The sequence below is a fragment of the Cervus canadensis genome, chromosome 23 (assembly GCF_019320065.1).
Source record: "Cervus canadensis isolate Bull #8, Minnesota chromosome 23, ASM1932006v1, whole genome shotgun sequence".
NCBI lineage: Eukaryota > Metazoa > Chordata > Mammalia > Artiodactyla > Cervidae > Cervus > Cervus canadensis.
The window spans coordinates 16,489,268-16,502,289 of record NC_057408.1 but is presented as its reverse complement, the minus strand read 5'-3'; the positions used below and the strand labels follow the sequence as shown (position 1 = coordinate 16,502,289).

The 13,022-nt window shown below is 45.0% G+C and overlaps 1 protein-coding gene across 2 annotated transcripts in view; it reads left to right on the top strand.

Annotated features, from left to right (window-relative positions):
• The window catches only part of BCL2 (BCL2 apoptosis regulator), a 196,005-nt gene extending 188,647 nt beyond the window's left edge, over positions 1-7,358 (top strand). For both annotated transcript variants that reach the window (XM_043444504.1, XM_043444503.1), the window contains one exon: positions 1,957-7,358. In XM_043444504.1, coding sequence (XP_043300439.1) covers positions 1,957-2,091 — 135 coding nt within the window. In that variant the 3' untranslated portion in view covers positions 2,092-7,358. The remainder of the gene's footprint in view (positions 1-1,956) is intronic.
• Positions 7,359-13,022: the final 5,664 nt, after the last annotated feature.

Below are 13,022 nucleotides of genomic sequence, written 5' to 3'. Positions count from 1 at the left end.
GGGATTGAACCCATACTCTCGGCAGTGGAAGTGCGGAGTCTTCACCACTGGACTGCCAGGGAATTCCCTCTTGTCTGCTTTTTGTAAAAGGTGCCAAGGTCACTGGGGCAGTGAGAGAGTAAAGATGGCTCAGCACAAACCCTTCATGACTGTGGGAACTCAGCTGAGTTCAACTGGTCAACTGAGTCCCACTCTGGGAATCTGTCTCAAAACAAAAACCAAAAACAAAACCCAAATCCAAATGAGGAGGTAAGAATTTACAAACAGCTGCTCTATGGCACAGGGAGCCCAGCCTGGCACGCTGTGATGACCTAGAGGGGTGGGATGGGGGAGGAGAGAGGGGCTCAAGAGGGAGGGAATATCTGAGTGGTTGTATGTTGTTTCGCAGAAATCAACACTACGTTATAAAGCAATTATCCTCCAATTAAAAGTGATTTAATTAAAAAATAAAAGGAATTGGTTAAATAAAGTACAGCATAGATACAGATATATAAATATATGTGGTGGAAAATTATGCAGTCATGAAAAATAATTGTGCACATTTATATTTAATAACACAGGAAGTTCCCCTAAAGATGCCTTAAATGTTCACCTTTGAGATTACTGCCAAGATTTCCAGAGGTGGTTGTATGTAAGAGGAATAATTTCAAACAGGCCGAGTATCTGGGTAATGTATTAGGCCGAATACAGAATTCAAACCAATGTTTGATGTTAGAAAACCTTAATCATTAATTGAACAAACATTTCTCAAACACCTACATGTACTAAGACCACGCACAGCAGTGGGGAGACAAAAATGATACCTGATCCCTCTACTGCAATACTTGCCCCAAACACACAAAAACATGGCAAGCATCATCAGACCTTCCTCACACAGTGATGCTGCATATCTCTGTATGCTACTGTCTCCCTTAGTGAAATTGTGTGCTCTAATTCCAGGTTTGGGGGGCTAATTGGAACTATATCTTGTTTTCCCCTTCATATCTGATTAATCCGCCAAGGGAAAAACACTTCACTTACTGCTTTATATATTCAGATGTACATGCATGCATGCTCAGTCGCTTCAGTCGAGTCCGACTCTCTGTGGCCCAAAAGACTGCAGCCCACCAGGCTCCTCTGTTCATGGGATTTTCCAGGCAAGAATACTGGAGTGGGTTGCCATGCCGCCCTCCAGGGGATCTTCCTGACCGGAGGACTGAACTCACATCTGCCTGCGTCTCCAGCACTGCAGGCAGATTCTTTACCCAATTGAGTCACCTGGGAAGCCCATATATTCAGGTAGAGTTGTCCAAATACTCATTGGGTACAAACACAGAATCTAATCTTCCCCAACAAATCTAAGAAATGAGCATTCAATGGTCTCAGCTTTTTTCTTACAGCACAAGAACAAAGTAAAGGACTCTTTAAGATGGGTATGAAGAATAAAGAAAATAATGCGTGTCAGGCATTCGTTACAAGTGCCTGGCCCATAGCAAGCATTCAGTAAAGGAGTAGTTGGGGTTGTTTAAAAAATTATTTTTATGAATGTCCATGCTAGCTAAAATTGCAAAGCCTCCAGTATTTCTACTGCTTTTGCTGTTTTATTTTTCCTGTTAGCACTTACCACTCTCTAATACACTCTACGATACATGTAAGTTTTGTTTACTGTCTGTCCCACTTCACTGGATCAAAAATGTTTGAGCTTTTGGTCTATTTTTCACTCATGGCTGTGTCTCTGCTGTGCCTGGTATGTGCGTAAGGTCTCAGTAAGTATTTCCTGAATGAAAGTGAAAAGAGTGGGTCTGAAATCATCCCCAAAGCACGTTTGACCTTTGCCCTCACCCTACTGAAGGTACAAGGCACTTCAGATGACTCTCCCCCTGTCGGCTGGCATTGTGCTGGCACACTTTTTGTTGCAGTAACAGGAAATATTTAATACTCTAATACTGTTTTTCTCCCGCCCTCTCTCCTCTGCAGGACGCCTTTGTGGAGCTGTATGGCCCTAGCATGCGGCCCCTGTTTGATTTCTCCTGGCTGTCTCTGAAGGCACTGCTCAGTCTGGCCCTGGTGGGAGCTTGCATCACCCTGGGTGCCTATCTGGGCCATAAGTGAAGTCCACAGGCCTGCCGCAAACAAATATGCAAAAGGTTCATGAAAGCAGGAGAAATAATATGCATTGTCACTGATGCACCACTGGAGTGAAGCTGTGGCCTCTTAAAAAGAAAAAGAACAACCAACCAACCAACCAACACCACCACAAACAGCTTTCAGGCTCAACATTGAATCAGCTACTTACTGCCAAAGGGAATACAATTTATTTTTTACATTATTAAGAAAAATAAGATTTATTTATTTAAGACAGTCCCGTTGAATCTCCTGTCTTTGGAAACCCCACCACTAATTACTAAGCCCCACCCGGATGGCTCTACCTGGCTCTCTTGTGCCTGTAAACACTGATTTTTGTTCCATACTGTTGGCTGGACTGACTCAACCAGCTGAAAAGCAAACAAACCGACAAAGGACCTGACTGTTCCAGAAGCCGGGTTCCTGGCTGTTGGGGGTTAGGCAGAAGGTGTTCATTTGCTTTTGGGGGGGTGGGGGTGGGGCTGGAGGTTATATTCTTAAGAGGAAAGGTGCTCCGAGGGGAGGCCTTTCTTCCCAGGCCTGAAGAAGGGGCACTGCGCATATGGTACACACCAGGTTTGAAGAAAAAAAAAAAACCGGGAACTTATGCTAGCACGAATGTCCATGCTAGCTAAAATTGCAAAGCCTCTACTGCTAATTCGCTTTTGCTGTTTTATATTTACCGTTAGCACTTACCACTCTCTAATACACTCTAAGATACATGTAAGTTTTGTTTACTGTCTGTCCCACGTCACTGAATCAAAAACGTTTGAACTTTTGGTCTATTTGGACTTTGTATTTGCCAAGACCTCCACCCCAAAGGACCGTGACGGGAAAAAAGCCCTTAAATCATAGCAGAGTATTTTTTTAAGCTACCAATTGTGCCGAGAAGCATTTTAGCAATTTATACAATATCATCCAGTACCTTAAGCCCTGATGTCCTTCTCATATTTTGGATTCGCTCCCCCTCCAAATACTGGCTTGGCGCTGTCCGCGTAGGAAACTGAATCCCCTGGGCCGCGAGGACGCGGACGTTTTCGGTGACGTCTTCCGCACCAGGCGCCCAGAGCGCCGGCTTCTCCGCCGGAGGCCGCGGCCGGCAGCCCCGCCTCGGGCGGCCTGAGGCCTCGTCCTGGCGCTGAGCCTTGAAACGAGCTATGTGTCCGCGGGCGGCCGGGAGAGAAAACAAAAAACAGGAGGCCTGGGCCCCGTGTAGGCCCCGCGCCGCCTGGAGCGCGGAGCTGGGCCGAGGCCCTGAGGGCGCGTGTCTCTTTGGAGGAAACTGAGGCGGTGGCGAGGGACGCGGCGGCCCCAGAGGAACGTGCGGCCTGTCTGCGCTGGGCCTTGGCCGCCAGCTTGTGCGCTACGGCGCTCGTTGCTGTGGAGGAAACCGGAGGTGGTAGGAGTCGTCTCTGTGGAGGAAACAGGAGGTGGCAGGAGTCGTCTCTGTGGAGCGGAGGAAACTGAGGAGAGGGGAGGCATGGGAGCCGCCCCCAGAGAAACGCGAGGCCTGTTGTGCGTTGGGCCGCCAGGCTGTGTGCGCTGCTTCCAGTGAGATTTTTGAAAGACTTTGGGGAGGGTCATAAATCGTAAAGGAAGCGTTGAAATGGATTAACTGACCTATGTCTGTGGAATTACGATGTGAAGCATTATCTTGTCATTGTAGTTTGGTTTTATTTGAAAAACCTAACTGAAAGGGATGGGGGGTGGGCAGGGAAGCTCCAGGTGTGGAATGTGGGGATTATCTATATATCCTGGGGCGTTAAACAAGGAAAAGAGAAAAGTCAGTGCTGGAAAACGCTAGAAGAGTAGCAAAAGAAGAAAGATCTCCAGCTCATAAACTACAAAATATTTTTTTTCAAGTTTAGACTCAGCCTTGATACGTATGTGGAATAACTGTGGCATTATTGCATTATAGCATTTATCTGTATACCATTTATCTGTATTAACTTTGGAATGCACTTGTGTTCAATGTTTAATGCTGTGGTTAATATTTCGAAAGCTGCTTTAAAAAAAAAGATCTTAGCATCTCAGCATCTTTTAAAAAAACTGTATTTAGTTATGGGCTCTACACTAACTGTTAGCAAAATGACCACTTCTCCCCTTTGAGATTTTTGGCTCTCAATTCTTTCAAAGCATTTCTGAGGAGGTGAGATAGGCCCTGGTTCTCAGCTGTCTGAGAAATCCTGGAGCTTGCTGGCCACTCAGCCACTTTGTGTCAATCAATCTACATCCACTTCCATGTCAACAGAATTGTTTATTGTGAGGGACAGTATCTGTTGTCCCTTCAGCCCTTTTCCTTTAGATTCACCTGTCTTGGCCAACTCAGAATTTAACTTACATCATTTAAGAGTGCATACATGTTTGGTTAAACCCATGAGGTTCATTCACTTCGAAATCCAGATGGAAAATGACCAGGGGATTAAATTCTGGCTCTGATGGTTTGATCCTTAAAGATGGTTTCTGGGGCCTGTTTCCATGGAAACCTATTTAGAGCCCTCCAACTCTCCTTCCATAGGGTCCTTCTCCGTGGCCATCTTCAAGTTCTTCCTGAAATGCAGTGGCACTTAGGCCCCAGGCGGAGAAAGGGGGAAACCCATGGTATGAAGCCAGACCTCCCTGGCGGGCCTCAGGGAACAAGACGATCAGACCTTTGAATGATCTTTAATTTTTAAGCAAAATGTTATCTTATGAAAGGTTTACACTGTCAAAAGTGATGAATATGTAATATCAAATTCTGTGCTGCTATCCTGCCAAGATCATTGTAATGGAGTCGGTTTGCAGTACACTCCAAGTGGCGAGCTCCTCCAAGCTGCTTTAGAAGTAACCATGAAGAACACGGACATTTTTAATATAAAACTTGTTTGTCTTTGGTTATTGTTGTTGTTATTGTTCAAATTGAGATTTGCAGAGTATTCTAAAAATGTATATATAAAAAAGGTCATAGAGGCTAATTTCAGGCTGGTTTCCTTTTGCTGTGGGATTCCATTATCTGGTTTTAATGATAAGTGTTCCTGGTTACCTGACCCCAGAACTGTACAGTATTGTGGCTGCACTCTCTCAAAGAGATCAGACCTTTGAATGATTCTAATTTTTAAGCAAAATGTTATCGCTAAGGGTAGCTGAAGTTGCATTTTTCTTGTTGTTAAAAATGTTAGAAGCAATGAATGTATATAAAAGCCTGAGCTAGTCATTTTTTTTCCTCCTCCCTTTTTGCATTGTCTCAATTATCTTGCAGTTGGACAGCAGAGACGCAATTCCTGCCTATTTGGTGTGGAGGAGGGATTCACACCAGAATTGCCCTCAGCGTGGTACACAGGCCACCCAGGTCAGGGTTCAACAGAACACGTGCACTCCCCAAATGGAATTCAAGGGTTCTTAAAAAAAAAAGCCACAAGGAGCAAACCACCCAAGAACCTCCTGGGTCCTCCCAAGCCCTCGCTGCACAGATAGCCTGAAAGAGGGATCAAAATGACAACTTGCATCTTTTGCAGCAAACAGCTCATCTCAGATTTTACAGTGGCTGAAAAGTCTTATGGGCTTGAGATTTGGATTAAAGTCACCTTCTGAAAGAAGAAAGCACTTTGCTATGGTTCAAGCCAAAACCCAACATCCTCTGCCCCAGCCCACTTATCTCTGCCTACTCAGATATGACCTTCCATTTAGATGGACTTCTGTTTCATTAGTGCATGTTTATGCTTATCATTTAAAGACCTAGTTGTGGCCCAATGTGGGAAATTAGGAAGTGACTGTAAATCAAGAGAAGTTCTAATAAGTAGGATTAAACTTAAGTATGTAGGGCAGCCCCAATACATGTCTGGCTTTTTCACATCAAGGATCTATGGGATGAATTGCAGATTGTCTGTACTGGAATTAAACTTATGCTAAAGTGACAAATTTATACATGTGAACTTAAATTCTAATTTCAATTATACTTTTAAGGCAGTGGCTGTTTTTATACTTCCTTATAACTTATAGTTAGTAATGTACACCTCTTCTATCAGAAAAAAAAAAAAAAAAAACAGGAAGGGCTTGAAATATAAGCCATTCTAAGGAAATTAGGGAGTCAGTTGAAATTCTATTCTGATCTTATTCTGTGGTGTCTTTTGCAGCCCAGACAACTGTCGCTACACACTTCTTAAGAAATACAATTGTACATTGTCAGGCTTATGAACATTCCAATTAGATCTTTATTGTTACTCAATTTGAATCTTCCCAGGGATTTTTTTTTTAAATTATTATGGGACAAAGGACATTTGTTGCAGGGTGGGAGGAAGAATTTTCAAATGAGCAAAACATTCTCAAGATTGGATCAGGGTGTGGAGTCTTTAAGAATAGCCAGGACTGTAGGATATGAAATAGAATCAAGTGAGGACTTCACGAGGATCAATGTGACGCCTCTGGGAAAGACTTTATGCAACAAATAAGAAACACTTTTAAGTTCTGTGGTGTATTTAGCTTCTGGAGACAACAGAACAACTCAAGAGTCCAGCTCTGTATGACAATGAAGATGAACCAAAGTTCTAAACATCTGCCGTCAATGGTGTTAATTTCAAGCCTGGATATGTCTAATGGGTATTTAAACAATAAATTTGCAATTTTTAACCAATGGGATGGTTAATGAAAACCTTCTGGTTGGTAGGGACATCTGTTTCTAAATGCTTTATTGCGCACAATACGGGGGGGTGGGGGGGGGGAGTGAGACTGAATTGGGTAAGTAATAATAATACAAGTCCCTTATCCTTACCCAAAGAATCATTCAGCTACATGTCTGTGCTCATAAGACTAGCCTTAGACAGCCATGAAATATACATCTCCGGGGGCAGAAAGAAAACCACATGGAGTATGAATGGTATTGCCCCAATTCATCATAACTACCCCAGGAAAATAACTGAAAGCCAATACATATTCTATTGATGACAAGGTTGTTTTGGGCCCCAAGGTAAGATCAGCAGACAAAAACACTTGTGGAAGATGGAAAGGCTTAATCAAAAGATCCAAGCCTGTTACTAAATATGACTATAGTGTATTAGTAACTCCATATTCCTAAACCTTTTAGGGAATCTGCAGTGGGCCTTCCAGCCAGCTCACTTCATTGTTTTTGCCTCTGGGGTAGTGTTTGAAGGTGTGATAGCAGATCACATTTCTTTGGAGGAAGCATGTTTTTATTATACTATCTTTTCAACCAAGTTTTGCTTTTGTTTTGAATTACTGAGATTATTTTCATTTTCAATAAAATAAATGTGTAAAAAGTGGTTTTGTATTGGAAGCTTTTGTTACCAAGATGTTCACACTTCTCCCTTCCATGGGATGTTTGTAAGATGGATATTTCTTAGGGGTGGCTGACATCCTGCAACACTGTACACACACACAGAAATACATGCTAAGTGAGCTTTAGATAGTTAAGATAAAGTAAGTCTCTAGTTGGCCAGCATTAAATATCATGAAGTTTTCTTTGTGTTGCTGGGGAGAGCCACGCTGCCACTCAACTCTCCTTGTCTGTCCAGTTAATATTGTGAAGAAAAATAAAGTACCATGTAAGATATTGGCTGTGCCCTGGAATTGTTTGTAATGCGGTAATGTGATTTTGCTCCATCATTCAAAGAACTTCTTAACAAGCCAGCAGAGCCACTGGGAGCCTAAAGCCCTGGGGGCTCAGGCTATGGATTTGTCCTACTGGAGAAGTCACCTTAGAAGGAGGCTTTATTTCTTGGTTACTTACCCTCCTGGTGTGGCCCAAGGTGGACCAGCCTTGAGTTTTACTTCTGGAGGAAGCCATTGTGCCTGCTGGCTGTGTTCCTTCACACCAAGTGAGGATCCCAACCTCTGTGTTGCATAAGATTGTATGGAAGAGGGAGAAAGAATCTAAAACTTATGGTTTGAAGTGACTGTTTTAGGATAACCAAAGCAGTCACTAGCTTTGGAACATAAAGACCTTAAGTAGCCGGGCACCTGTTGTTGTTCAGTTGCCGGACTGCAGCATGCCAGGCTTCCTTGTCCTTCACTATCTCCCTGAGTTTGCTCAGACTCATGTCCATTGAGCCAGTGATGCCATCCAACCATCTCATCCTCTGTCATCCCCTTCTCCTCCTGCTCTCAATCTTTCCCAGCATCAGGGTCTTTTCCAGTGAATCAGCTCTTCGCATCAGGTAGTCTAAGTATTGGAGCTTCAGCTTCAGCATCAGTCCTTCCAATGAGTATTCAGGACTGATTTCCTTTAGGATGGACTGGTTGGATCTTGTAGACCAAGGGACTCTCAAGTCTTCTCCAGCACCACCGTTCGAATTACTAATTCTTCAGCGCTCAGTCTTCTTTATGGTCCAAGTCTCACATCAGGGCACCTGTGTTTCCCTCTGACACTGCTACCCTAGATAGGCCTCAGTCCTCCAAGGCTCTTCCCTCCAACTCAGCTGGTCGGGCTCTGGTGGCGGCATCCAGCTGTCGAGCCTTTGCTGGCTGCCCGCCCTGGTCCTCAGGACCTTGGAAGGTGGGTGTTGGCTTCTATTTTATAGGCAAAAACTGAGACTCATAGACAATATACCCAAGTCCTCAAACCTCGTTAACTGCAGAGGCAGGATTTGAGCTGTGGCCTGGCTTCCCAGGCCCTCACTTCCCCAGCAGTGTTCTTCGATCGGCCGCACATGGAAGCTTCGGGGCACAGCCTCTGCGAGGGGTAGGCCGGCTTGGGGTGAAGGAAGGAATCCCTGTTCTGGGCATCCTGGGGTGCTCTTTGTCCTAGGCAGCCCGGTGGTCAGGCCAGCTCTCCTCTCCCACCCTCCCTTCATCTGCAGCAGCTCATAAAACAGAGGCACACACAGCGTCCCTTCTGGAATCTGGCTGTGAGGCTCTGCGCCCTGTGCTGGCGGCCTCGCCATGACCGCGGGGAGCATCGGCTCTTCCCAGCTCCGTGTCAGTGAAGTCAAGCTGGTAGCTTGAAACTGGCCCCAGTGGAAGGATTTACACCATAGAAATGAGCACAAGTTACAAAGCAGAGCTTTCTGTCCTCCTTGCTTGCTTGCTTCCTTCCTTTTTTCCCAGACAGCCAGTTTACCTGCACACCCCTAGGCATTGTCCTGTGGTATTAAAACCACTGGGGTACCAAAAGATACGATACGAAATCCTTGGGCTGTATTAGACACTAATGCCTGGGGAGCTAACCCTTTTGCAAACCGCTTTTCCAATTCGTTGCTTTCAACATAGGTGAAAGAATACCTAGTTGAGACAGATGGCAGGTGTAGTTTTGTTTTTGTGTTTTTTTTTTTTTAATGTGATTTCAAAATATAACTCAGAAATCCGGAGCTGAGTAACATTACTATAACAAAACTCCTTCCGCTGCCTCATTCTCAGTATTCGAACGGCATTCCTCAAAGCTTACATCCATAAAAACAAAGAATGGGCTTGAAAAACGGAGAAGAGGCTTACTAGCTCTTTGTATTAATAGGTAGTTCCTATTTATAGATACATGTCCATCTTGGTGGGGAGGGCGAGGATGATAAACCAGCCCTATCTATTCCATTATCATTTATAGTCAGGAACTTCCCCAGTAGTCCAGCGGCTAAGACTCCGAGCTCCCAATGCTGGGGGCCCGAGTTCAATCTCTAGTCAGGGAACTAGATTCCACTTGCCACGACTGAAAGATTCTGCATTCTGCAACTAAAGATCTGATGGAAGGGCCTGAGTGCCACAACTAAGACCCAGCACAGCCAAATAAATAAATATTACAAAAAAAAAAAAAAAACCCAAACCCACTGTATTCAGTATTTCCAATAAAAGTAAAAATTTATATTTAATAATGATTTATCAAAATGTATAATATATTTGTATATTTTTCTCAGTTGGGTAATAATAATCATTGTATGGGCTTCCTTCATAGCTCAGTTGGTAAAGAATCCGCCTGCAGTGCATGAGGCCTCGGTTCGATTCCTGAGTTGGGAAGATCCACTGGAGAAGGGATAGGCTGCCCATTCCAGAATTCTTCAACCTGTGAACAAAAATACAAAGCCTTGCGGGCTTCCCTGGTGGCTCAGATAGTAAAGAATCTGCCTGCAATGTAGGAGACCGGGGGGTTCGATCCCTGGGTCAGAAAGATCATCTGGAGAAGGGAATAGCAACCCACTCCAGTATTCTTGCCTGGAGAATCCCATGGACAGAGGAGCCTGGTGGGCTCCAGTCCATGGGGTCATAAAGAGTTGGACATGACTGGGCAACTAACACATGGTCACAGAAACTCATAGACTTATTATGTTGTTGAAAGTTATGAGAGGTTAACCAACTTTAAACTTTCCGTTGTAAGAAATATCATATTAGGATAAAATGGAGGATTAGAGAGATGAATTTGAGAGAAGGAACAATGTAAGATTTCCTGGTGTCAAAAAATAACTTGTTCCTGTTTTTTTCATGTAGTTGACGCTCAGTATCAGATTATTTATTGTATGTAGATTCTACTGTCTATGATTAAAAATTGAGGCAACAAAGGTATTGTACAATGTCATTTGCTAAAATAACTTCTCAGACAAACTCATTATCAGTGTGTGTCAACATTCTATTTCAAACTGGCCTCGATTCAGGGATTCTTTCTGGGAAGAGACCTTCAGAGATGAAGGGATGGTGCCACAACCAAAGGCCGGTCCGGGTCTGACAGGCGTGTTTCAGGAGAGCTGAGCGGGAACCCTGACTGATCAGGATTCCTTAATCCCATTCAAGTCCATCCGGAAATTACTCCAGCATTTTATCAAGAATCATAAGTACTTCACAGAAGGGGCTATAAATTACCTCATATAGAAAAGTTCTACCATAAGTAGTTTTGGGACAATTTTCTTCCTCCTACTACTCACAACAAATCTGAAAGAAAATCCTTTGCAACTATTTATATTTAAAATTTAAAAGTTGAAACCATGTTTCTGCCATGTTGAAGGGTGGTACACGCCTTTTCACACTTCTTTCAAAGGCGCACCCGCAACGTTGGGAAATCCCTGCCCCGTCTGCCCCTCTGAGGGCTCCCTGTGGAGTTTTGTGTTGTTGTTGTTGTTGTTTTCTGCACTGCAAGGCTTATGCGATTTTAGTTTCCCGACCAGGGATGGAACCCAGGCCCCCTCGACAGTGAGAGCACAGAGTCCTCACCATTGAACTGCCAGGGAATTTCAGGAACAAAAAATTAGTAAATAAAGCCCTAGGATTACAAAAATTCAGTTAAATGCACAAGCATGCTTCTGTTGTACAGAACTGTGGGAGGCTAGTCAATTTTAAGTGTACTATTTTCATTGCATATTTATGTCTTAAAATCCCCTAATTCTGTTTCTTTTGCATTAAAAAAAACCCACAAAACTACTTCTTAGCCTGCTTGTCAATTTTCTGCCTGTGTGTCCTCGGCTGTGTGCTCTTGTATCATGTTTGAGCTATGCTGACGAAGTATCTGAGCCCATGTCTACAAGGAAAGGCAGACTTCCCTGGTGGTCCACTGGTGCCAACGCAGGGGACATGGGTTCAATCCCTGGTCCAGGAAGATCTCACATACCTTGGGGCAACTAAGAGCATGAGCCAAACTCCTGAAGCCGGGGCGCTCTAGAGCCCATGCTGCGAAGCAGAGAAGCCTCTGCAGTGAGATGCCTGCACGCCACAGCCGGAGAAAGACCCGCACAGCAACACAGCCCCAGCGCGGCCACGCGAACAAACACAACCTGCCGGCAGGAAAGGCTCTCAGCGCGTGTCCGTCCCTTTGTCTTTCCTCACCTCCGAGAGCCCTCTGACTGGTCTCCTACAGTCCCCCACTGACTCAGAATGAGAATCTCAGAGCGACTGTCAAATCTCTGAAGAGCTTGAGATTTCCCCTACTTGTGAGTTAGCATGTCAGCCTGCCACCATCTCACAGATGCTGGTGAGAACGTGAAGTGCCTGGGTCAGCGACAAGGACAGCGTGTCACTCAGAGCCACGGCATCGGCACTTCTGAGATGGCTCTCCACCCCCCGCTGCCACCAAACGACAAGAAGAGGATAGAAGACCTCGGCTCGCAGAGGGGTGTGATCTAGGAGAGGAGCTCTGCGGTTAGGAGCTTAGGAAGCTCTTGTCTTTGATGGGGACCAGTCGGCACATCAGCCCTTTGCTGTGGAAGAAGACACCAGGTCTGTCCTCTAAGGCTATAAAGCTTTGTTCTGGAAGACACTTAATCTCTGCCTTCCAACGTCCTTGGACAGGTAGTCTGGAACAAACAGCAGTCAGCGCCTCGCTTGCAGCACGAACAGGAACATGACAGACTCATGGTGAGTTGTCCCCTAAGAGTGACCTGACAAGTCCACCCCTGTTGCAGGCCAGGCCTAAGGGCAAAGACAGCAAAACGGACCCCTGTAGGCGTCGCTCCTTGAGGCTGAATATTCTAGCCACAATTCTCAGCCCTCAGCTCAGTTCAGTTCAGTTCAGTCGCTCAGTCGTGTCCGACTCTTTGGGACCCCATGAATCGCAGTTCGCCAGGCCTCCCTGTCCATCACAAACCCCTGGAGTCTACTCAAACTCATGCCCATCGAGTCTGTGATGCCATCCAGCCATCTCATCCTCTGTCGTCCCCTTCTCCTCCTGCCCCCAATCCCTCCCAGCATCGGGTCTTTTCCAATGAGTCAACTTTCTTCGCCATCAGGTGGCCAAAGTACTGGAATTTCAGCTTCAGCATCAGTCCTTCCAATGAACACCCAGGACTGATCTCCTTTAGGATGGACTGGTTGGATCTCCTTGCAGTCCAAGGGACTCTCAAGAGTCTTCTCCAACACCACAGTTCAAGAGCATCAATTTTTCGATGCTCAGCGTTCTTCACAGTCCAACTCTCACATCCATACATGACACTGGAAAAACCATAGCTTTGACCAGACGGACCTTTGTTGGCAAAGTAATGTCTCTGCTTTTTAATGTGTGATATAGGTTGGTCATAACT